We start from the raw sequence: 27,142 nt of genomic DNA, 5'->3' as shown, positions 1-27,142 counted from the left end.
TATTTGGTGCATTCGAATTCATGCAGTGCGGCGCAGACCGATCAGCGCCTGACTTGAAGCAGTATCAGTTAGAAATATTGGCCAGACTCTCCAATGACAACGATGGCGTGGGCTTCATGGGCTGAGTTCAGAGTGGCATACTACCCATCCTACTCTTACTACTTCTGCCATATCAGTTTACAGAGTATTGTAGTATGCCATTACTAAGGTGTTTATTCTGACACCTTCAGTTCGGCTAAACTCAACACACATCCTTGATTTTATAGCAGCACAATTCAATTTTCATGCAATCTTAAACTTATATATCATGTTTATTCATAAAAAACAATTCAAAATAATTTTAAAATAGGGACTCCCTTATTGGTATTAAAATAATATAGACTTATACCAGACTTTTTTTTTTGTACACACAGCAGGCACTTTATTAAGCAGTATGTTACCTATTCAAATGAATAGTGTTTGTATTTATTATATGTAAAATTAAAGCATCTGTTAATCTGAATTTCTATCTAATCCACTATGTCTGCAATAAAAAAAGCAAACATCACATGATCTGCCATGACATATGTAGGTTCAGCACACCACAGGAAGCTCGAAGTGTCCAGCCTTATGGCTCTCTTTTCAACTCCTCACCTGACTGCAACCAGAAAATCTCGGCAATCGGTAAGAAAGGCGCAGTTGAAGATGAACACACCTATTGTTTTCGAAGAGTTTTATTGAACACTCTCCCCATCTACCATTGGTTGAACCAACAGGTAGTCGTACCCCAAACTCATGCCATTGGTTGACCCAAAGTTGTTGAGTCTGGTGGGTCGAGATTCTCAAACAAACAAACTGAGCCACAAAACCACAGAGATGACACTTTTCTGGAAAATTAGCATATGAATGGCTTACTAATACTGTAGGTGTCAGCATATAAAGCTGAGACAGGAGAAAGTATTTTAACAATTAAAAAAACTACACTATGGTCCTAATAAAGTGCCTGGCGTGGTCTTCTGCTGTTGTAGCCCATTCGCCTCAAGGTTCAGCATGTTGTGCATTCTGATATGCAATTCTGCTCACTACAATTGTACAGAGTGGTTATCTGAGTTACCATAGCCTTTCTGTCAGCTCGAAACAATTTGGCCATTCTCCATTGACCCTCTCATCACCAAAGCATATCTGTCCGCAAAACTGCCGCTCACTGGATGTTTTTTGTTTTTGGCACCTTTCTGAGTAAACTCTAGAGACTGTTGTGAGGAGATCAGCAGTTAGAGAAATACTCTAACCAGCCCATCTGGCACTGACAACATGCCACGGTTGAAATCACTGAGATCAAATTTTTCCCCATTCTGATGGTTGATGTGAACATTACCTGAATCTCCTGACCCACATCTGAATGATTTTATTCATAGCACTGCTGCCACACGATGACTGATTAGATAATCGCATGAATAATAGGTGTACAGGTGTTCCTAACACAAAGGTTTGATCACACGCAGGGATGACCCATGAACTACTTACTAGGAAAACCCTGTCCCCATTGTGTCTTTGCCATTAGCTCAATGAAAATGTATTTGGATAAAAAGCATCTGCTTTAGTAACTATCACTACAGTTTCCAAATTGAAAAGTACTAAATCAATTAGAACAGCCCCTAAAAGAGACATTTAGAAAATGTATGAAGCTGAAGTCAATCAGTTATAGCACAACACAGTAACACTCTGACAGGCAGGACTGTGTATGATGAATGAGTGCTTCAGTAATCTTCAGCTCTCATGCATCACCCTGACAGCTCCACCACCCACAATCCACTCACACTTTATTTCCTCAGAGACATCCCAACACTTCCTGCAGAAACCTCTCTCAGCTGTAGAGGGAGCCAGAAAGCAGAACCAGAGACTATTTAGCCCAAAACAGAGCATTTGTATTAAAATGAATGGTAGAAATTGGAATGCCCAATATGGCGGATGTAGAAAAGGAAGTCCCAACTTACAGGTAAAAGAGCCAATCACCTTTTAGATACAGACATAGCCTGTCAGTCAGCTCGAGAATGTGCATGCGCAGTAACTGGACCAGCCTGAAAAATAGCTAAAAATAGTTTTCTAACATGATCTGAGCTAAAGAAGCACAATTTATGATACTATTGTTGTCAGATTTTACTGCTGATATGAAATAGGTTCTTTGATCGTAATCTTGATATTTTGGTCTTTCCCAATTCGAATAGATAAGAGCTGTACTTTTATGGCACTTGTATCCACAGAAAATAGCTGCCCAGGAGGTGTTATTTTTTTCCCCCACCCGTATTCTGGCAACTCCCACGCAGGGGTGTAAAGTAACGAATTACAAATACTCACATTACTGTAATTAAGTAGTTTTTCCCAGGAATTGTACTTTAAGTAGTTTTAAAATTGTATACTTTTACTTTTACTTGAGTACATTTTAAGTGCTGTAACTGTACTTTTAATGCGCTATTTTCCCACCATCTGTGTTCGCTACTTCCCTGTCCTGATTTTATTTTTATCTATCAACATGATTGGCTAGGGAGAGTTTCGAGACTCCCGTCAAATCAAATCACAGGTAAAAAACTTGAACAGCAGCTGTAGATCTGGCGCCAACTGTTATGGACGTGGAGGATGCCTCAACCACAGTTCAACACCTGAACATCACGGCCACACCTAAAAGGACTTTTCGCAGTGAAAAAGGTCAATTGCATGATTATGTTATGTCAGCTATCTTGCTCAAGCCAGATATCAGCGTTAATCCTGCCTCTAGTTTGAAGAAACATAACAAGGTAAATTTCATATTTCTGCTTATTAGATTCTGTGTGTCTATAATGTAGCCTATAAATTAGCTTTCTATCACTGAGATTATTGGGTTGATGTGAGAGATTAAGGCAATGTTATCAATAGGGCTGGGCAATAAAACAATCTTAATGTTTATCTGAAAAAAAAAAAAAAGATGTCCTCAATATCGATGATAAACTTTAGTTTAATTTTCTATATTTGGCCTATGTTTTACATCTAGACCGTGGGTGTTCATTACATCGATCACGATAGCAAGACAACCACTGGTTGGTTGATCTAGATAAAATATAAAAGATTTACTTTTTATTTCCTGACGTCTGTAGCTGCGTGCTATTTGATTGACAGGAGGCTAATGTTTGTACACTTTACATGCACGTGTGCTCCGACAGCGCTAATGCGGGTACGCGCCTAAATGGTCAAATACACTTCATAATTCCTCCAATGCCCGTCTTGGTTTGGTCTAAAGTGAACGTAAACAGTGGGACAAAAAGTGTATTTGCATCAAAATGTTGGACTTGAAGTGTACATGTAACTGAATAGAGCACTGTCTTGTAGGCTATGTCATATAAAGGCTATTAATCAAACAACAATAACAAGGAATGAGAAAACCACTCACTACTTTTGGCTGAATAACTTGAGTAGCTTTAAAAGTATTAATGTAATAGAATAAAACAGTGACATTTTCAATAATAATCTTTTTTTAATAATATTGTTATTTTTTTTTTTTTTTTATAATACCGACCCCTGATGTAGAGATTGTGTTAATTTGTATAATAAATTACCAGGAAAGTAGAGATGATAAAATGTATAATTATGCTTAGCCTTTATCAAGTTTTTTCTAATGCCTGATAGAAAATTATCAACCTTTGTAAAGCAATACTTCAGGCAGAACATTCCACCAGTCAAAAATTTCAGAAAACTGTGCATCATGCATTAGAATGAGAACACAATTATTGCTGGGCTTAAAAGATACAAGAACTAAATCAATGTGGAACACTGTATCTCAAAAGAAGTACAATGTGGCCCCCCATGTGCTACTGAAAGAAATAGTTCACTCAAAAATGAAAATTCTCTTATCATTTACTCACCCTCATGCCATTATTGGGGGTCCAATAAAATCTATGTAAAATTTTGAATTGTATAAGTCACACCCTTGCATCTCTAGATGCAGACTTGACGTTTTTAAGAATCCTAGCCCACACTCCCTCCTCCAATACCAAGTTGAAATCTTGATAGAAGTTAAAGCTCTGCCCCCAGAATCTGAATTAGGGAGTAATACACTGATGCCTCATGACCTTTTCCAAAAGCAGTAATCACCACTCCCAGAGTATCTGCCGTTTTAGGGGCATGTATGCTACTCCCAAAAATAGTACAGAGTAGGTGGTGCAGTTGTAAATACCTATAAAATGATCTGGGGATCCCAAAATGTTGAACCAGATTTTCAAAAGATCTCAACACCCCATTCTCAAATAGGTCACTGAGCATATTAACATCCCTCACAATCCACTCTGACCAGCAGAAAGGGGACTTATTAATACATAATTATGGGTTCTGCCATATGCTCGAGGCAACATTTAAATAAATGTCAGAGTTAAACCCTCTGGACACTTTTGTCCATACCGAGTGCAAATGCGAAATAACAGGGTGTAACTTCACTTATCCGATTAGTTTGATAGAAAGGCTTTACAATGGCGAAATAGGGGCAAGAACTTCCTGTTCAATACCAAACCAGGGAGGGGCTCTCTCAGGTGGAAGTGACCAATGAGCCAAATGTCTGAGACCGAATGCAAAATAAAACAAAATCTTAGGTAGGCCTAGCCCACCTTTGTCAATCGGTCTATGTAACTTATAGAAATGTAATCTGGGAAGCTTACCATTCCAAATGAAGGACTTCGCTATGCTATCAAATTGCTTGAAATAAGAGAGGGGGACATCTATAGGGAGAGACTGTAGCAGGTAGTTGAATTTTGGAATACAATTCATTTTAAACACTCTGCCTATAGTTAAATGTTCTAAATTATTAAAAACTAATTGCAGAAATAATTAATGATAAGAAGTTAAATAAAAGAAGTGACAAATTATGTTACATATATATTGAGCTGTATGGAATATACTGTAAAGTAAATAGGTCTATCAGTTGTATAGGACAGAAAAGAGTAAAAAAACACACGTTCATACACTGGAAGCTGCGATGTCACATCACCCCCATTATAATATTAATCGATAAAGCTGTAAACAACTTATTTAAATGCATGTGATAGTTTTGTCTTATCTAATGTTAACCATTTAAAATTCACACTGAATTTCGAGCTTAGTGGCTGTTGTTTGCAACTTATATGATATGATGTCCCTCTGATACAATATGATGTTCTCAACTGACCAATTGCAGACCGCTTGTAAGTAGCTAATCCGAAAGCAGGAGGCGGGACCTACCAGAATACGGGTTGGGAAAAAAAATTACACGCCCGGGAGTGTTCCAAAGATGGCCGCCGATTGGACTGACTTTCCTTGAGAGGGGCTTTGCAAAAGGAGATAAGTGCCTCAGGTTGTTTCTGGCAGGGTACTCAGTCCCATATATACCATATGGTTAGGATTAGGGATGAGGGCGGGGTTAGGGCATTTGCTGCCTGCCAGGAACAAACCTAGGCACCTTTGTACAATGGGCCTACTAGTAGATGTTGTAACTACACCATAATGCACATGTAAAGAATGTTTTAAAAGTAGCAGTGTATTCAAATTATTTAAATTTTGTATTTATTTATTTATCTGCAAGACACGCTTTAATTGAAAATATTTCATTATATTATAAAAGACATTTAGACTGTGGCCAATTTATTTGCAGGGCTCTTTAAAAGTGTGAAATGGATTTCTATTTTTCCCTGTCTGCTGCCTTTGATGTCACAGTTAATGAAGGGCTTGGGACTGGGTGAGTTCTTGTGGTGCCATCAGCCAATCAGAATTGTCAGCATGTCAGGACCAGAGAATGTGAGCAGGGCAGAGTGGGAGCAAAGCACGTTGCAGAGTTGTGTGATAATGCATGGAGAGAGGAATGTTTTTTTAGGGCTGTCGATTTAACGAGTTAATTCAGTGTGATTATTATATAAAAAATAATTTGGTAAAAAAATTCCAAACCGTAATAAGGACTATTCCTTCCATCAGAGCAATTCAAGCTTGAAGTACCACCTGTTTTCTTCAGGTGGCACTAAGCAAAACTCCACCTGTTTAGGCAACGCAGTTTATACAGACAAATAACAATAGTGATGGGAAGTCCAATTCTTTTCCACAAACCTGTTCTTTCAGATAGTTCGTTTCAATGAACCAGTTCAAAAAACCGAATACTGCCACTGATCTACAAACGCGGATGTTCTACGTGTCTAAAGTGAATAAACTACTCTTAATCAACTCACCCTTTTTACAGAAACCATGATCCAGCTCATAACAACTTCAAACATAATCTGCATGCACAATACTCAATAGTAAAATTCATTTACATCTCTCTCCTGAAACATTTTGCCCCCCCCATTCAAGTCCTCGGTTCAAGCATGCTCATCTACAGCTCACTCATCAGTTCTTAGTATTTCAAAATGTCCTTAAGAGGCGATTCACAGTTCAGTGTACTGGTGACTCAAGAGCTGCTGTGATTAACTCAATGTACTCTTGACTCGAGAACTGCTGTCCCTGGATCAGTGTACTGTTGGGTCGCTGGCCCAAAAGTTGTAGAGCGGGGGTGCCCTTTGGCATATCGTGGCACCATTTTGCGGCCCTCTTCAGCCAGTCGTGGCCTGTTTGGCATAACACAGAGGACCGTTTCATCTTATCGCCGCCCATTCATCCCTGTTCGGCCCTGTTTCGTGGCCGGACAACAGGTAAAAATCCCGGTTCTCCCTATGGCCAGTCCGCCCCTGGTTGGAGCAGTTCATTGCAAAGAAGAGTTAGGAAAAGCAGATATCACAAGTTCTAGGATCATATTACTCCCAGTATTACTCAGGCATGTCCAAGAGACAGGTTAAGATAGAGTAACTTGTGGATCAGTGTTGACTTGAGATGCAACGTCAACACTGGTGATTTGGTGAACTGGTTCAACTCGTTCACTGAAAAGAACCGGTTCAAAAGAACAATTCGCTAAAATTATTGTATTTCTTTAGCCCTAAGTTACGTTTACTAAACAAATGAATGACACTTTTATCAATAGAGGCCTGTTAATTTATCAAAATATTAGGCTTAATAATTAGTCATGAAATTCAAATAATTTTTTTTGTATTCATAACTATTTTCACAAATATGATAAAGACGAAAATATAAATGGTGGAAAAATTTGCACTATACAGGAAAATAAGATAAAAAAACACCTGGGTTTAGGTTACAAAAACGTAATTGTGATAATATATAAATGCCTAATGTGTTGAACAGAAGACTTCATAACTGTAAGAGGATTCAAAATCTTTTCGCAACATTCTTTGTATTTACTGAGTACTGGGAGGTTTGGTTCATAATAAAATAATAATAATAATAATAATAATAATACTGTTGTTATGTTCATTATTGAGCCAATATGAATAAAGGATAATATCATGTCTGACTTTATGCTAACACAAACAGACAGTAAGTAGATTATGCGTAATAGACTTGCACATCATCACAGGAACATTTACTGAACCAATAATTGAAATATAAATTAAATCTGTTATTTAAGAAGATAAGTCTGATCTTTAAACCAAGCAGGCTCACAGAATTCAAAACAAAATGGCGTTACATGTTAAAGAACAAAAGATCGCAAGTGAAGGGGCAGTACAGTATCGCCTACCTTTGCATGTGTATTTTCCAAACATTCCACAATATGCAAAATATATCGTAATTGTGGAAGAAAAGAACAAAAATGAATTTATTTTGCTTATATAGCAATACTGAACAATGAGGCAGAAATCCGAACTAAACTTTCTTAATTTAAAGTGCGTGCTTGTTAACTCAGTCACACGCTTGTTTCTGTTGCAAGAGTATGCTGCAATCTGAGACAACCTCTGTAACACATTGGGTATTATTCTAGTGATTATAATTGATACATTTCAGTAATCAATGCATCAAAGTTTCAGCATAATATTGATCCATTTTTACACCCCCACATACTGTTATTATGCGTAAAAAAAAAAAAAACTCTATTCATTTGGGTGTGCAAGATTTTACTTTTGGTGCCATTTACACACCCTGGAACACCTCGAAGGGGAACCTCAGCAAAAGGGCACCTCGAGCCCCTAGAATTTACATTTAATTGCAATGTGAACTTTTTGATTACTGTGTTGAATATCACTTGGACTTTACGCAATATAATTATGCTTTCATCTCAAACATAAATGAATTAAGATTTCAAGTGTAATGGTTTAGTATTTTCTATAAAGCTGCTTTCCCTTTTTTAAGTGTATTGGAGGCTTGACACATTCTCTGTAAAGTGTGCAGCACATGCAGACAGTATATTTATTTTATTAAACTGCACCCTTTTGTGGTTTAATAGTCATACAAGGACCTATCACAATTTGATTGTTCATTAATTTTTTCCTCCAAATATGTCAAATTCATGTGTTAGCATTACACAGCAGACTTGTGTCACTCAGACAGCCCATAGGCATCTAAAGCTATGTTCATGCTGTCAGTCCAAATCCGATTTTTTGTGTATCTGATCGGAATCCAATCTCCATGATTGATTGTCAGCCTGTGTATCGCAACTGATCAGATCCGATTTGTGTGTCCCGTGGCTATCTTCATTTTCTAGTATATCTGCATTGGTTGCTATAGCAATGATGTTGCGCCAGTAGGCAAAAAAACAACATGGAGTGGAATGGAATAGAGATTTTAGCTTGTAACATTGCAATGTGTAACTGCTTTATTTCGAGCTGCCGTCTCCACTGGTATCATAGTTCAAAGCGGTGTGTGGTCTTGACAGACTAGCAGTCAAGTCAAGTCATTTTTATTTGTATAGCGCCTTTCACAACACACATCGTTTCAAAGCAGCTTTACAGAAAATTATGCATTAACAGAAAATGAAACTCTAATATCTATAATATCTAAGAGTCATCATTGTGTATGTGACTGGTGGACTCGTGTAATAGCCACCTTTGATGAAACGATGGCTGTCGAACTTCAGAACGCGCATGGGAGCTTCAATTAATAATATTCTCAGCTAGACATACACTCCACCACACAGCTTATTTCTGCTGTTTCCTGCAACAATGTGATATGTATAACGTGTCTTTACGTAGCGTGAAAAAGTGTCACATGGCAAAAAGCCACTTGAGATCTGATCAGAGCGGTCAGACTGAAATGGATTTCCAGAAATGTGATTTGGATAGGATTTCAAACCACATAGGAATGTAGCTTGAAACACATTTTTAAAAATATTATTTCTTGTTATTTTTTTCCATTCATACATACTAAATATGATTGGATTCCAATCGGATATGCACAAAAATCAGATTTGGACTGACAGTCTGAACATAGCCAACTTATTTGCTGCTCTATATTACCGGTACTGCATAAACGCATGTATTGTGATATCTTTTTTATTTTAGCATCAATTTGGTACCTAAGTACCAATACTTTTGACATCCCTATTGTATACTACTGCATAAAGTGTAAGAATCTCAACATTAACTATGTTGTGTTAAGTGTAATTCTGCGATTGTCCTGCAGGTATTTGCACAAGTATGTCCTCACAATGTCCTTCAATTACTCCAGAGTACTTGAAGGTCAACAAATATTTTCAAGTACTAAGTAAGTTATGATGCTTTTGGGAAACAGCCCGTAATTCTAAGATGATTTGTACAATAATTTCTACAATCTACTTAGATTTACGATTCTTTTGGGAAATGCAGCCCTGGCTGATTAATCAGTTTATTACTAGTGATTTTATTTACATGTTACTTTATTTAGAACAAATCACTGAGGTTATTGTGTCATCTATGGAAACCCCAGTTGCATTGGATTGAGCCATCAAGAAAAATCGCAAGTCCAAGAAAAGACTCAAACCTCTGATAAGCCATATGTGTGAAGTTGCACTAAGTGTGGGGTGTTAAGTTTCATTTGCATTTAAAATTAGAAACCACTCTTAGGCATATATGTCTCCTTGGCAACATATTAACCATACCAGTCGTACTTCTGCAAAAAAACAAAAAAACAAACAAAGCGTGGTCACCCTGATAGCTACAACCAACAGCATTCTCAAAAGCTTTAACTCTGGTCAATCAGTAATTAAACTGTTTATTCAAACAGCAGAAATCTGTAAACAACACCAACTCAGAAACTCTCTCCCATGAACAGAGGACCTCAGTGATGTAATCTTAAGTTAGAGTTGAATAACTGGTCTGTTACGGCATAGCGCTCATGGCAAACTCTGGACATACGATATACAGTATGAAGTCTACCGATAACGTCCTACACAACCAACCACAATAAAGGAACTTCAGCTGAGAGTTATAAAATAGGCTTGAGATGCTGGTGTAAATTGGGTGGTGCATATATTTTGACTAATCATTTCTTCTGTAATGAAGCTGAAGATAACTGTATAATGAAGCAGTGCTGTAATGAGTTTAACCATTCAGCCAAACAACTGTCATAATAACCTAATATAAGACTATATGATGTAGGTTCAGAAATAAAAGGCTATTACGTTCCAAAACAGAAAACTTAAATAGTCTGTCTATCTATCTACACAGGCAGACAGACAGACAGACAGACAGACAGATAGATAGATAGATAGATAGATAGATAGAGCCTGGGGAAAACACATGAAAATTTGGGAAAAGATTGTGTTGCATTTGTCCTGGTTTGTATAGATCTGGCCCATTCATTTTCAGTATGGGATGGGGGTGTTGGCCTGTGGGTAGGCCGCATATGAGGATGCTTAAGAGCAGATCTGCATCCATACACCTACTTTTCTCTTTAAAACACTCTAAACGACCCTTCTTAACAACTCACAGCTGAATACTGGATTTATTGCGCTGTTATATTATTTTGATTTATTTGACACTGAATTCTCTGCATGATGCAACGAGGCCCACATGATAATGAAAACCGGTGCTGCATTGCCAGTATTTATGCAGCGGAACTGCAAAAAGGACTGGACCATAATAAGAATAATATGCAGATTACAGTACAGCACATATTAACGTCAGTATAAAATAAACTGCAGGTGAACGCTTTGTAAGAGGCTGAGATGCGCTCCGTTCATGCGCCGAATCATGAAACCTACTCAATACTGATGAGTAAAAGCCAAAGGACTGACAGAACCTGATCGACGCTGTCACATAAAAAAAACAAACAAAAAAAAAAAAACAGTGAAACAGTTGTGATCAGATGAATAATGACGAAAATAAGAAGGTTTGGAATGATTACCTACACACGGTCTCTTCAATCTCTCTGTCTGCGATGCTGTCGCTGTTCATTGTGCTTTTGTCCTTTCGAGTATACGTTTTATTTTCAACCGTATTGTCTTTTTCTTTAATTTTAAAAATAAATTGAAGGTTTGGCTATAATGAAAGCACTGAATTTGTCATGTATGTTGTTCTGTTATAGCAAGTGCACGATGAAGATGGATCGACCCATTCCTCACATAGGGGGATGTAGGATTAATTTTCTGGAAATACTGACAATACACAAAATAAACAAATATTTTTGAAAATGTATATGGCCTATTCGCGGTTTTAAAAGGCTTATAATATCTAAGGTAATTAAGTGAGCATGAGTTTAGCATGTTTGTTGTCTCTAAAGTGAACTAAGTTACCCACTAAGGAAATAAATAGTCTCTTCCGGAGCGCACCGACTCTTAGCAACCAATGTTTCCATCCGGGTTTCAATTGAATTCATATGACTGTAGTAATGAGCTAATAACAATCATTATGAAATTCAGAAAGAATGTGTGTGTGTGTGTGTGGGGGGGGGGGGGGGGGGGGGTTAGGTTTAAGTGGTTTACGAGGACTTTATTTTTAGGTTACAAACTGGTAATTACAAGGGTATTATACTATAAATGTGGTTTATGAGGACATTTCTTGTGTCCCCATAATTCAAATCGCTTAAAAAACATACTAAATGATGTTTTATTGAAAATGTAAAAATGCAGAAAGTTTTTTGTGAGGGTTAGGTTTAGGGGTAGGGTTAGGGTTAGGGGATAGAATCTATAGTTCGTACAGTATAAAAAGCATTAATGATAGCTGCACCAACGTGTGTGTGTGTGTGTGTGTGTGTGTGTGTGTGTGTGTGTGTGTGTGTGTGTGTGTTGCATATATATATATGCAACATAAATACATAATCATATTTTCTTTATTTCACGTTCCTGGGGCGTTCAGTGTTCTTAAATCAAGCTATTTTAGTTCTAATATTTACTATCAGAAAGTTATGGGAACTTAAAAATACCACGTAGGCTTATTATAAAAGTCTGTCTGTCTATCTGATATAACTGCAGCACAGCTGCAGACATTTAAGTCTGGCGATTGGGTAGTTGACGTTCACTTAATTATTTTAATAATGTTAAATCTTACAAAATACCAGTAATTCAGAATAAGTGAAACAGTTTTCTCCACCGGTCTCCGCTTGATGGCGCCATGACTCAATCTTGCGGTTAAAGACACCTCATTAGTACGTCATTTTCACCTTTTGGCTGGGGTTTGGGGTTTTATTTGTTCTTTGCTTGCTTTTGTCTGTGAGGGTCTCTGTTGATAACTGTCATCAAAAGAGCAACATTGAATGTTTTACTGAAAATATATCACAGAGTAACTGTGACTGTACTCTTATTGGTTATGATCGGCTATAATCGTGCTTGATCACAGAAACTCCGAGACTGCTAAAAAAGGAAATTAATTAAGAGCGAGGAGTCAGCATCACCAAACTTTAATTACGATAACAATGTAATGCTTTACATTGTAGTGACATTACAAAAGTGTAATTAACATATATTTACACTTGTCCCTATTTACTTAGTAATTGTGACTTATCTACTTAATGCATGAAGGCCTAAATGAGAGAACCAGATGTGATGTCTACATTGATTAAATATTGAGATGAATGTAAAAATCTGAAAAAAATATTCTGTCTAATAGTGCCATAGTTTATTCCGTAAAGATGTATAGGAACTTTTTTTAAATTCTCAATATTTATTGAACAGTTAAGGCCCCTGTGTGTACATTTTGTATGGTCAATATCATGTAATTTCACTAACTCTACAAACTACTTAGCTTAACTGCAGTTCTGTATTTTTGAACAACATCTCTACAGCTAAACTTAGTGTAATTTTTGCAAGTAATCACTCGAGAATCAATACATACTTGCAGTGGTGACCTTTGAGGCCTCATAGTGTCTTTTTGTTTTCCACCAGACTGTTTTGGGTGTTGAGCAAAGGGCCTGGTGATCCATAATTTGCTTCTTCATTAACAGAGAATACTAACAGGAAGTATACTAGCTCAGTTGGTGGTAAGACAAAGACTCACAATGTTAATCTAGACGAAGCATGTCAAACAGGAAATGACTATGACTTCTCTGCACTTCAGTTGAAGAGCATTTGTGGTTATTAAGCAATTTGAGAGTTTCATTGTGTGTGAACGCCATGGCCCAGGCAAAAGATCCAAACCTTGGGCAGTCAGCCGGCACTAACTCTGCCCTCCAAAGACTGGACACATTAGCCAGTCGATTTTTTTACAAATATCGGAAAGGGAACCAGGAGAGAGCACTTGAGAATGAGGGGCCACATGTGTCAGAGTATTCCATCCACTGGGATGCAACAAGTAAGTCAAGCTTTTTTTTTTTAGCAACACTTAGTACTGTTTCATCATTTCTGTTTAAAAACTACCCTTTAAAAACCTTTTCAACTAGTTAAATCTTGATCTAAACTGAATGATACATGATGCATTGATTCAAACCTATTTAATTTCAATGCATGTCTTTGAGACCTTGTCTACTGTCCCAACCTCTCTAGATTGAAGAATGTTGTGTCAGTCTTTTAACAAAGGCTGAGTGCAAAGTAAAACATTTTGGCTGTGTCTATGTGCAGATTTCTGTACACTTGTAGTCTGACTTTCTGTTGTTTCATACAGGAAGAGAGCAGTTTCTATCTCACTGCCAACTACAGTATACTTAATTTTTCACATTAGCTTGTTTTGGAGTAAAACAGTCTGAGCTGGTCAACTTAACTGCAGTAAAGACTTCTAATTATGAACAAGTTAATGAACCCCATAAAAAATGCATTTACTATTATAGTATGCTGTAAAATTAAAATGTTTTAAATGTTATTGTTCACTGTAATAACACTAACAACATCACAAAAATGTGCAAGCAGTATATCTGTAATTGCACTGTGATTATCTTAAACTTTAATATGCCTGTGGTAATATAAACATTGCTTTGCACTGTTTTTGCACATTGGCTGCTGCACACTTCGGTGAAGTCTAGATGCTTAATTTCTTATCACCCTGTGTCTAGTGTTTGTGAGGGTGTAACATGAAATTTGAGATCATAGACTGTCACATTAATAACAGCTTTATACTTTCACACCCTCACATTGTTTTCTGCCTCATGAAAAGTGTTAAGAGTGAGCTAATGTGGTAATAGGCTTGATTTATTTTGGACTACACAACTCCTGACAAACTCCTGACAACTTCTGTCAGGTAACCTATCAATTCTTACAAATTAGGTCATACCAACAACAGTAGTTTTCATGGGTTAGATCAAGTAGAAATAGATCCTTGCACTAAAAATGGCAGGTTACCACTTTTTGTTAGTGTACACAATCTTACCAAATCACAACAAGTATGTGTACCCCATACTTAATTGTAAATGGTTCAACAGACAACTTGCTATTGCTGTCATATTAACAATCTAGCTTCAATACATCCAATGGCACCTATTCAAGATCATAATTTTCTACTGAAAAAAAAAACAAAAAAACATTATCATTCAACTATTTACTTCATTTTCAAATAATATTAACTTATTAGGCCAAAAATGCACCAAAAATATCCAGATTTGATAATGTATTCATTCAACATGTTGCAGCTGGATTTATGAAATTTTTTCATTTATCTATTAATGTTCTCTTTACTGTTTGAGTCAGAACTCCTCCAGTGATCTAATAACATGTCTTCTTACGGTGCACCTTAACAAGGATATTGCTGCCCAATATGCCAAATGTTTGTTTATAAAACACACAGGTGAAAGTTGGAAGCCACTTTATATTACACTTAAAAAATTATGTGTTGGATTTACTTAAAATGAACACTCACTGAGCACTTTAATACATGTACACCTACTTATTCATCCAATTATCTAATCAGCCAACCTTGTGGCAGCAGTACAATGCATAAATTAATGCAGATACGGGTCAGGAGCTTCAGTTAATGTTTACTTCAACCATCACCTCAGTGATTTCAACCGTGGCATGATTGTTGGTGCCAGATGGGCTGGTTTGAGTATTTTTGTAACTGCTGATCTCTTTGCAGTGTGAAGCATTCACCCATGTTTCCTTAGTTTATGGTATAAATAATGGGGGAGTTGTACTTGCTTGATTTGATTATTGGGGGGTTTCTTCACCAATCCTTCGCATTACAAAGGTCATGCCGCTTTCATTTCTTCAGCAGATTTCTCTCACATTAAAAGGCTTTCTGGTGTAAATGAGCTTTTATAATTTGATAATTGCATTATTACTCCACCCCCTGTGTAATTGTCACGAATCCCGCCTCTGTAGTTCCTTCCGCTCACCACCAGAGGGCTCCATCACCTGAGTATTGACTCTAACTCTCCGGACTCCATTTCCCATAATCCCCCTACATGGCACTGATTACCTCCTCACCTGTTGCCTACTCAGCTATTTAAGCCTCACTCTCACTCTCTGTCATTATGAAGTCTTGTTTTGCCCTGGCTGACACTCTGAGCGTTATCTGTATTTACTGCCTAACCTGTGTATGATCCTGGACTGTTTACCCTGTTTTGACCCTTTTGCTGCCTACCTACTTACTGCTTTGTTTACCTGTATATTACCTGTGATTGCCTGCCGCCTGCCCTGACCTCTTGCCTGTTTTGTGACTATCTCTCTGATTTACCTTGGATACTACTATTACTGGTGATTGATTGTTAATAAAGCTGCACATGAATCCCAAATCCGCTGACTCATCATTACAGTAATAATAATTAATTTGTTACATTTATATAGCGTCATTAAAGACAGCTCAACTACCATGGTTCAAATGATGGAGGTGCAAAATTGTCACTACGGTTTCGGGAAACAGCCATGACTAGCTAGTTAATTTCTACAGCGATGCATCGTACTATTGTGGTTACGCAGTGAGTTACCAGTGAGTTACGTACCATACCCAGACTGGTTCGAGCTAACAGAAATGCTATGGTAACTCAGATAACTACTCTGTACAATTGTAGTGAGCAGGATAGCATCTCAGAATGCACATCACATTGAACCTAGTGTTTCTAATAAAATGTCTAGTGAGTGTATGTAGCATTTTTGCATCACACTTTTGAAGTAAATTCAACTTATGGTCATTTTGTGTCAGCATTACTAGAAAACCTTCATTAGATATGCACAAATGTATCAGTTGATTCAACTTTATTTACTTAAAAAGGTATGTCACACGAATAAGTTTTAACAACTAATAGCACGTTTCAAATTAACTTTTACATTATTGTTTCTACTTACTTTAATTGGCTTATAAGTTAATAATGACTGAGGTTGGTTTTTAAACAATTGTTTCACCAAAGAAGTGCAGATAGAGCTGCACATTTCCTAATGGTGACTTTACACGAAACAAATAATTACAGTAAAACAGCATAAATAATACTTAAAAGAGCTAAAATCTCTAGGAATTCTTGATAACATCTAATTAAATGCCCCAGTAAGTTCCTTTTGACCAAACAAACGTACTTAAAGTATTCAAGCACAAGGGCTAATGGGTATTCCTCACAACCTCAATTCTGTTGTTGATTGAGTTAGTAGTACATAAAATCTTAATTTTATGGATTTTTAAGCCAAAGAAGTTCAAGGAACTCACAATTATTCTTTAACTTTATGTGTCACTCTAAGTTCACCTTCTTATTAATATTTTGTGTTGTACACATTCATGCAAAATTAAGTAAAGCTAAAAATGTTATAAATATGTACATTTCGGAGTAGAATCTATTTATTTTCTTATGTTATGGTTGTTAAGCCAACGAATCTTTCTCTTTTTTTCAGTGTAGGTGTCTAACTACTATGTACTTAAATAATTATTAAGATAAAGATTTTATACAATGTACGCATTCTGTACATTCTAATTTGCAAATACTACAATTACATCTGTTACTGTTGACTCTACCTCTAACACTATCCTTACCCCTACCTCATTATAGCAACAAATGCAAATCTTGCGAGTGTCACAGAACAACACAATAATAATATGTACACAATAAGTACATTGTATCAAATGCTTAATTTTTAATGTAAGTGCATAGTAATTAAAGACAGCGGGCTAATCTTTCACCATTTTGGGTAGTGCATGCTAACTTAAATGTAGCTGCGTGAAAGCTATATCGTCCCCAGTAATGTTAATTCTGTTTTTATATGTTCTGTTCAGTGAAAGAGTTCTTAGCAAAAGCCAAAGAGGATTTCTTAAGAAAATGGGAGTATCAGCCACAGGTATGGGAGCTTTTCTATTATCACTGTGAATATCAGAGTCAAATTGTCTCCAGCAAAAGTTTTTGACCTCTGGCATTTGGTTTTGCAGAACACATCATGTCTAGATGATTTTGACAGACTGAAAACTCTTGGCACTGGCTCTTTTGGAAGAGTGATGCTGGTCAAACACAGACAAACGGGACAATACTACGCTATGAAGATCCTGGACAAACAAAAAGTGAGCAAAAATACACTGTGAAAACATCTTTAGTCAGGTAATCTACAAAATGTGCTTTTTCTGAAAATATTCAAAAACAGGTTCAATGTCACATATTGAATTGAGTCTAGCTGGTCTGAGTCTGCTTTTGTGTAAAAAATGTAATGTAAAAATGTTATGAAATTGCAAAGAGGAAACTGAAACTTCCTCTACTGATAGAATCAAACCACAGTGAGCAGCCATCATGTTTCTGCACACTGTTTTTAAGGGGATAGTTCATCCAAAAAATTCTAATTTGATCATCATTTGTTCACACTCATTATATCTGTGTGGCCTTCTTTTTTCCGTGGAACACAAAAAGATGTTAGACAGAATGTTAGGGAATGACTGACTCAGTCACCTGTCAGTTTCATTGGAAAAAAGATGCATTTAAGGTAAATGGTGATATTAAGGGTTATACTTAGGCTTAAAGTATTTAAACAAACCCCTAAACCCCTAAAAGTATTATAGTTAGACATAGACATAAATGAAATCTGAAATTATGCAGCATGTTGAGGAGAGGTGTGATATTACTTTTCTAAGCGATCAGATAAAACGGGCGATAAAATCTCATAGGCTTTACGTAGACTGAAGTAGGGCCCCGAGCCACATCCAATGACAAGAATACCATCAAGACTTGGGGATGGGCTCTTTTGATTTAGGCCAGTAAGCAGCCAGCTTGCAACCATCCCTAGCATATAGCAACCACCTATCAATCAATACCCAGAAACCCAAGCATTTTTGTGTCAACTTTTGCAAAACATATACAAATTTAGATGTATATTTTCTTATTCAACGTTCACCCTTTTAAAAAAGGTTCCTTCTTAGATTATAAGTATTTATTTGCTTTACCATAACCTTCTTTTGCTGATTTTCAGGTGGTGAAGTTGAAACAGATTGAGCACACATTAAACGAGAAGAGAATATTACAAGCAGTGTCCTTTCCTTTTCTTGTGGAACTGGAGTACGCTTTTAAGGTATGGGAATAAATACTTTAAGAGCAGAAATACAAGAACGTTAAAGTAGGCTATGCTAGACAAGAGGTTTGTGGACTGTGCAAAGACCATTTCACATAAACACATGAATTAATTTTATTATAGTAACATTATGGGTTTCATCTGACATTTCAGTTTAAATATTTACCCTTAACAGGATAATTCAAATTTGTACATGGTCATGGAATATATCCAAGGTGGAGAGATGTTCTCACATCTGAGACGGATCGGAAGATTCAGGTGAACAGCTTAAAAGCTAGTTTTTAAAAAACAATTCATTATGCTCATTTAGATATTTCTTACTCATTTAACTTCAAAGGGGTATTTCTTTCAAAATAAAAATAAAAATCTGTTAGGTACTCATGTAATTCCAAACCCATATGCTTTCATTTATTTATGTATTTTTTTGGCAGGTTATTTTTCCCCCATGGAACACAAAAAGATAATTTTTTATGAATCTTTATGCAACTCTTTTCCATATAATAACAGTGTCACAACCACAGTCTGACAGCCCTCTTCTTTCTGTTGTCTGTTTTTGTGTCTGTCTTGTGTTTGAGCTCATGGCTCTGTTTTGTTTTCGGTCTGCCATGCACTCTCCTAACCCTGCCTGTTTGTTTCCTCCTACCACACCTCATCATTCAGTCCTCATGTTGATTGCCTGCACCTGTTCTTCATGTGTTTGGTTCTATATATTGTGCCCACTTTCCTCTTGTGTTTGTTGAATCGTTTTGTGAGATTTGTGAGTTTTGTTTGTTTGTCAGTTTGTCTGTTCTTGTTTGCTTGTTTTTGTATTCTGGTTTAGTTTGTTTTCTCTCCCCCTTGAGAGTTTTGTGTTTGCCTGTTTGTTTTCTGTTGTGTAAATAAAAGTTATATTATTTTTCACTCATTCCTGCACTTGGGTCCTTCTTCCTGCTAAGCATACTGTGACAGAACGTTTCAACCACAAATGGACCCAGCAGAAATTATTTTTTTATTTTTTATTCTGAGTCTCTGGTTCGCCAAAGAGCTGCTAAAGCCGAAAAGCTCTTTGGTTTCCGTCAGGGGGACAAGCCAATGAGGGAGTATTCACTGGAATTTCTAGCGTTGGCCTTGGGTTTGGGCTTCAACCAGGAATGCCTCATTGATCTCTTTGTGGCAGGCCTGGTTTAGCCCATCAAGTCTTGTATTCCTGTTGGGGTGAAGAGGGGAGTCTTTCCGAAACCATAAAATTGGTTTTCAAAATGGGATTATTTTATCTCAGCCTGTGTCTTGGAGGGCTCTCTCTCTTCATCCCATTCCAAGGATAGCGATGCCCCCTCACCGACGGTGAATGCTGCAGCCCCTCTTCCCATCACTCGTAGGAGGAGGAAGAGTTGGAGCTCCACCCCTGAGTCCGTGGCTGCCGACTGCCAGGAGGCGCCGGCCATTCCCGCTGCCGACTGCCAGGAGGTGCCAGCCGTTCCCACTGCAGTGCTTCCAACTGTCCGGAGGAGGAGAAGGAATCCGAGTGAGGCACCCAAGCCCCAATCACTGCCAGTGTTCCCAGCCACGGAGGCCGTTCCCCAGTCGCTGCCAGCACTCTCGGCCACAGAGGCCATTTCCCAGTCACTGCCAGCATTCCCGGCCACGGAGGCTGTTCCTCAGTTGCTGCCAGCGCTCACGGCCATGAAGGCCATTCCCCAGTCGCTGCTAGCGCTTCCGACCATGGCGGCCAACTACGATCATGTCCGGTTCCCCATGGTCATCGAGTCTGTCCAGTTCCCTGAGGCCGTTGACGAGCCTGTCCTGCTCCCTGTGGCTGTTGACGAGCCTGTTCTGTCCTGTCCAAAATTTAAGTCGTTATTCACTGATAATATTTTCCTTCTCCGAAGCTCTGAAATCTTATTTGCATTCAGATTTAAAAAGCACCATAAAAGTGGTCCATACAACTTGTGCGCTATGTCCCAAATGAACATTTTCAAAATCTAAATTTAAGTTGTTATTCACTGATAATATTCACCTCATCCGAAGCTCTGAAATCTAATTTGCGTTCAGCTTAAAAAAGCACCACAAAAGTTGTTCATACAAACGGTTTGCTATGTCCCAAATTAAAATATACAAAATCAAAATTTAAGTTGTTATTCACTGATAGTATTTTTCTCTTCAGAAGCTATGAAATGTAATATATGTTCAGATTTAAGTAGCACCACAAAAGTGTTCCTAAAAGTGTGCTATGTCCCAAATTAACATTTTCAAAATCGAAATTTAAGTTGTTTTATTTTTTTATCCCCTTTTCTCCCCAATTTGGCATGCCCAATTCCCACTGCTTACTAGGTCCTCATGGTGGCGCGGTTGCTCACCTCAATCCGGGTGGCGGAGGACAAGTCTCATTTGCCTCCACTTCTGAGATAGTCAGCCCATGCATCTTGTCACGTGGCTCACTGTGCATGACACCGCGGAGACTCATAGCATGTGGAGACTCATGCTATTCTCCGTGATCCACGCACAACTTATCACACGCCTCAGTAAGAACCACTAATTGACCACAAGGAGGTTACCCCAAGTGACTCTGCCCTCCCTAGCAACCGGACCAATTTGGTTGCTTAGGAGACCTGGCTGGAGTTACTCAGCACACCCTGGATTCGAATTCATGACTCCAGGGGTGGTAGTCAATACTTGCTGAGCTACTCAGGCCCCAAATTTAACTTGTTATTTTCCAATAATATTCCCCCTACAACAAAGATCTGAAATAGCATTTGTGTTCAGATTAAAAAAGCACCTCAAAGTGGTCCATACGACTTGTGCACTATGTACCATATTAAAATTCCCCAAATCTAAATTAAAGTTATTATTCATTGATATTATTCTCCTTCTGTGAAGCTCTAAAATCTGATTTGCATTCAGATAAAAAATGGAAAATTGATGCATCGTGCTAAGTTTGATGCCAGTGACACTAAACGGCATTGGTTCTTGTCTGCATGTGTCATAACCAGATGTGGCATGCCAGTTTGAATATGCAAAATGGAGAATGAGGTGGTAGAGTTCTCTGTGAGGTGATAAAGTTTTCTGTGAATACTTACATTTCGGTCTGTTCCTCACACAAAGTTTTCATATGGTTTCACAGGACATGTAGCACATGAGTTATATGGACTCTTTTTATGGTGCTTTTTGGTCCTTTTTGGAGCTTGACAGCCATGGTCACTATGAACTTGTATGGAAAAAGCTGCATACAGATTCTTTCAACTTTTGTGTTCCACAGAAAAAAAATAGTAACAGCATATGGGTTTGTAACAACATGAGGGTGAGTACTGTAAATCATTTTCATTTTTCAAGTTGAATTTTTCAAGTTTCAACTATTATTCCTTTAATAACCATGTTTTCTCTCCTCATAGTGAGCAGAATGCACGGTTCTATGCAGCTCAAATTGTTCTGACTTTTGAGTATCTTCATACTCTAGAGCTCATCTACAGAGACCTGAAACCTGAAAACCTGCTCATTGATCAACGGGGATATATCCAGGTATGGCAAATTATCTTTCGACAAACTTTTTTCTACACTTTCATCTTTCATCTGAATTTATAGAAATTGGTAATTTACTCTTTGACTATGAATTAGGTGACAGACTTTGGATTTGCCAAAAGAGTCAAAGGCAGAACTTGGACATTGTGTGGTACACCAGAGTACCTGGCACCAGAGATCATCCTCAGTAAGGTGAGAAAACACAGCAATAGTTTTTTGGGGTTTTTTTCTCTCCTCTTGAAGTTAAATGAGACATCAACAATTTCTATTTTTGCTTGTTAGGGTTATAATAAAGCTGTGGACTGGTGGGCTCTGGGGGTTCTGATCTATGAGATGGCTGCTGGATATCCACCTTTCTTCGCTGATCAGCCTATTCAGATCTATGAGAAAATAGTGTCTGGCAAGGTCAGAATAGTTTTAGTAACCTCAAGTTATGCAGTCATATACATCCTAAGCACAAACAGACTCTAAAGACAACATTTACTGACTTTTACAACAATGCAAATTTAACAATTAGTGTTATGTAGCTCCAAAAACCTGCCTGCAATGTTCTGTGAATGTTAGTTTATGATTATGAAAAATAAAATGTAACAAAAACACAGCCCCCCACTTTTAGCCTATACCTCTACGGAACTTCGGCTGACATAAAAATATGCGCACTTCTGATGCACACATTAATAGTAGTATAGCATGGGAATTGACCGAAAAGGAGTGACTACTAGCTCCTTTGAGTAAAAGCTTTCCTGTTTTTGATAGACAACAAAGATCTAACTGATGTCCCCCTTGAACAATCAAAAGGTCAGGCTTAAACAAACTTAACAAGTGATGGGCACTTCAGTAACACGCTTCATAAAACTTTTAAATCTTATCAAGTAATTTGTGTAATCCAATGCTTAACATTGGTCTAGTCACCTGATTTCACCAACAGGTAACAACATTGTGTTTCGATTCAAGACTCACTTATTAAAGCTCTTGATTCTATTATACTTAAAGCTTAATGTACTACATCAGTAAATTAACAGTATCACACCTAATACAAAGGAACACTAATCTCACACACGGTAACTAAAAAAAACAAAAATATGTCATAACATAAAACGATGTAATTAACATTAATCAGAACTTAAAACATAACTATAACCCCCAATAATTTTTAAATGTTAATTAATAACACCCCAAACAGTCCCCAAAACCTGCACAGATTTACCTCATTAATTATGCAATGACAACAGCCAAAATATAACATACAACAGCAAACAGGTAGATGTCTATATTTCCATAAGTCTAAGTATACATAATAACTATATCCACAGGGTAGGATATATTTAGTGTAAAGGGGACTGGTAAAGAAAGAAAATGTGTTGAGCGTTTTAGATTTAATCAGTATGAATGGACCTCTAAATAGTTTATGTCTTAAGCCCACAAAACCCCCTGGTAAATCTGTAGAGTACTCATCAAGCAAACCAAAAATAAATAAATAAATAAAACAAAAAGAAGGTAACTTACAAGCACAAATATGCCTGTGTCCCACAGGGAGGTACAGCAGCCGCGCCCACCCAGCCAGCCCTGTCCAAAAGTCCCCATTCTCCCGGACCCCAGAGCTGTGCAGATTAATTTGGTTATTAACCGGTTACCAACATTTAAAAATAACTTTTCACTCTGGAACAACTGAATGGGACCCGTTTTTCGGTTACGATCTGCAAACGTTTTTTTCTTGGAGCATTTTCAGTCCCTGCTGGTAACATTAGTTTATGGTTATAAAAAATAACACCTAAATAGAATGTTCCTAGAACATAATCAAATTGGTTTTCCAAAAATGAACCAAACAGGAACCAAATAGGAACCATACACAGACATCAACGTAGTCGCATAGAATGAATGTTACTATAACAACATTTTTGCAAATTGAGTTTAACATGCCGTTTTTTACATTTTGCTACAGTTTCTTGGTGATATTAACACAAGAGACGCTACAGCAACTGTGCATTTAATTCACTTTCACAGAAAACATGGGTACTATCACTGTTTATGACTTTATAAACTACATTTATAAAAAAATATGTTTATTTTTCACTCTATTACTCACACACTTCTATGTTGTGGTATTAAAACACTTTTACTCTAACGCATCATTTGAAAAACTATACATTTTAATACTTTTATTACAGACCCACCACCTACATTTACATACTTATTCCAATGTGTTTAACTTCCACAATACCTGGACTTTGGACATGTAGGCTCGAGCCCAGCCAAGCACGCTCAAAACGAAAGTGAAATTGAAGTGAAAGTCCCATAGAAGTGACACGAAATGACGTTGTTGCTTCAATAATTGTGCTTTTCAAGTCGAATTTGCTTTTAACACTATAGGTTAGGTTTAGGAGTTGATTTAAGGTAAGGATGTCTGTTTTGTTCACCTCTCATTAATCTTTTTGAACACTACTGGTTAGGTTTAGGTTAAAGTTGTAGGTCAGGAAGGTAGGTTTTACTCATTAAAACATCCATCTAATATCCATCTTAAAAACCTAATCTAAATACATAACATTTAGATTAGAATTAAAAACATAATTTTAGAATTAAAAACATAATTTCACTCGCTTTTGGCACCCCCTGCTGGACATTTCACTGGGAAACTGCAGCCAAATGTGTAATTTTGGTTTGCAAAAATGTTGCCAACGTCATGTAAATTTCATGAGATCAGGCTGACTAATATTATAGGAATATTCATTGTTTTCTGTGTAGTATTTGCCTTCTATGAGCAATGATATATGATTTTCGCACCTTTAGAAATGTGAATCTGTTCCACCCCACAGGTACGATTCCCCTCTCATTTCAGCTCAGACCTAAAGGATCTTCTGCGCAATCTGCTGCAGATGGACCTCACAAAGCGCTTTGGCAACCTGAAAAATGGCGTCAGTGACATCAAAAACCACAGATGGTTTGCTACAACAGACTGGATTGCAATCTATGAGAAGAAGGTATGATATACCCTTATCTATACTTTCAGGTTTTTAATCGATTCTTTAAAATTTTTCTTTTCCACTCAAATCAAGAACACTGGTTTATTTATTTGCGGATTTTACAGGTTGACGCCCCCATCATACCAAAGTGCAGAGGGCCTGGAGACACAAGTAACTTTGATGACTATGATGAGGAAGGCATCCGGGTATCTATCACAGAGAAATGTCCAAAAGAGTTCTTGGAGTTTTAGGGCCTCTGTAAAGCTGTTTATGGGAGTTTAAACGGTTCTTTTGTTTTGTTTCGCCCCTTGAAAGCAGAATCAAAGAACATCATTTATTGTAAATACTTCCACTTTCCATAATTCAAAGAGACTTTGGGAGATTTGCAGATTCACAGGTGCCTTTAGCACAAAGATGAATACAGAAATGTATAGCAGTTTAATATTAGGCATTAAAAGTGATAACCTGACCACATGCTTATTCTGTTTGTCTGTTTGGAACCATCTTACATTGATGATTTATGATTATTTTCCTTGTATTAATTTAGTTTTAATTTGTTATATTAATTAATTTATTAAATTAAATTGCTTTTATGTAAGCACATTTTTTAAATACTCAGGCTTCAATTCTGTTGCACATTAAAGCAAAGTATTTTTAGTGTTAATCTAGCAGTGAAAAAGCTTGATTCTCCATCACATGCAAGGGAATGTGTAGGATACTCGTGTAATGTATTTGCATGCTGAGGGAGGTAAGATTCAAATGTCCACTATTTTAGCTTGTTTGTGTTTATTTCCCCTAAAGGATGGTCATTAAAAACTGTACTAGTGTACAAGTCTTCACAGAACTCCCTATACTCAAATGTGACATTTCATCTGAAGTCAAATGCTTCTTGAACTGCACTGAAATCATGAAGTCCTTCTAGTTATTTTTGTTTTCATGGACCAAGTGCACTGTAAAAAAATGTTCTGTGAGTAACATAAAAAATGTACTTCATGTGGTAACCTAAATTAAATGGTTTTATTCAATTAAAAAAAATTAAAAATGAATGAATGTACATGACAAATTAGGTTACACCAACAGAAGTAATTTTGGGTTGAATCAAGCAGAAATAGATCCTTGAGCTAACCATTAAGGTTACCACTTTTTACATATATTTTTAAGGGAAATTTAGTATCTGCTGTAATATATTTTTTGAAACAAATTATAGTGACACTGAATAAATAAAATTATTTGTATTGTATTGTCTTGATTGTGTTCACTGTCCTGTGTCCTACACAATGTACAACACTTCTGAATTTTCGAGGTTTGTGAAAGATTAAGCTTTCCCATAGTTCACCCCAAAATTTAAATTCTCTCATCATTTACTCACCCTCATGCCATCCCAGATGTGTTTGACTTTCTTTCTTCTGCTGAACACAAATAAAGATTTTTAGAAGGATATTTCAGCTCTGTTCATCCTCACAATGCAAGTGAATGGGTACCAAATTTTTAAGCTCCAAAATGACATAAAGGCAGCATTATATTAATTCATACGACTCAAGTGGTGAAATCTACATATATCTCCAGAAGCGATTTGATAGGTAAGGGTGAGAAACAGATCAGTATTTTAGTCCTTTTTTTCACTATCAATCTCCACTTTCACATTCTTCTTTTTTTTGTTTTTTTTGGAGATTTGTATGCTTCGTGCATATCGCCACCTACTGGGCAGGGAGGAGAGTTTACATTAACAAAGGACTTAAATATTGATCTGTTTTTCACCCACACATACCATATTGCTTCTGGAGATATGGATTTAACCACTGGAGTAGTATGAATTGCTTTTATGCTGCCTTTATGTGCATTTTGGTACTGTTAACTTGCATTGTAAGGACCTAAAGAGCTGAAATATTCTTCTAAAAAAATCTTCTTTTGTGTTCAGATTATGAAGTAAATGATGAGAGAATTTTTATTTTTGGGTGAACTATCCCTTCAAGTCCTTGTCAAGGTTACCAACGCTAGGCTATATTGTTAGAATTTTTTTTAGAAGTTGCACCAG

The 27,142-nt window shown here is 37.1% G+C and overlaps 2 protein-coding genes across 4 annotated transcripts in view; one reads left to right on the top strand and one right to left on the bottom strand.

Annotated features, from left to right (window-relative positions):
- ttll7 (tubulin tyrosine ligase-like family, member 7) overlaps positions 1–11,326 on the bottom strand; it is a 150,221-nt gene extending 138,895 nt beyond the window's left edge. For 2 of the 3 annotated variants that reach the window (XM_051673258.1, XM_051673260.1), the window contains exon 1: positions 11,167–11,326. The gene's annotated coding sequence lies outside the window, so the exon portion shown is untranslated. The remainder of the gene's footprint in view (positions 1–11,166) is intronic. The other variant, XM_051673259.1, reaches the window with a different exon arrangement.
- A 1,956-nt stretch (positions 11,327–13,282) lies between these two features.
- On the top strand, positions 13,283–26,347 carry prkacba (protein kinase, cAMP-dependent, catalytic, beta a). Its single transcript, XM_051673271.1, has 10 exons — positions 13,283–13,547; positions 17,379–17,440; positions 17,529–17,657; positions 18,554–18,652; positions 18,828–18,910; positions 22,021–22,147; positions 22,244–22,339; positions 22,430–22,552; positions 24,961–25,125; positions 25,233–26,347. The coding sequence occupies exons 1-10, from the start codon at positions 13,370–13,372 to the stop codon at positions 25,356–25,358; spliced, it is 1,188 nt and encodes a 395-aa protein (XP_051529231.1). The 5' UTR covers positions 13,283–13,369; the 3' UTR covers positions 25,359–26,347.
- Positions 26,348–27,142: the final 795 nt, after the last annotated feature.

The sequence above is a fragment of the Myxocyprinus asiaticus genome, chromosome 35 (assembly GCF_019703515.2).
Source record: "Myxocyprinus asiaticus isolate MX2 ecotype Aquarium Trade chromosome 35, UBuf_Myxa_2, whole genome shotgun sequence".
Lineage (NCBI taxonomy): Eukaryota > Metazoa > Chordata > Actinopteri > Cypriniformes > Catostomidae > Myxocyprinus > Myxocyprinus asiaticus.
Note: the sequence above shows the minus strand (reverse complement) of the source record. Positions and strands in the feature narration are given on the sequence as shown.

Coding starts and splice junctions, on each gene's coding strand:
- prkacba (XM_051673271.1), top strand. CDS start 13,370: ATGGCCCAGGCAAAAGATCCAAACCTTGGGCAGTCAGCCGGCACTAAC. Junction 17,658..18,553: donor AGATCCTGGACAAACAAAAA/GTGAGCAAAAAT, acceptor GCTGATTTTCAG/GTGGTGAAGTTGAAACAGAT. Junction 18,911..22,020: donor AGACGGATCGGAAGATTCAG/GTGAACAGCTTA, acceptor CTCTCCTCATAG/TGAGCAGAATGCACGGTTCT.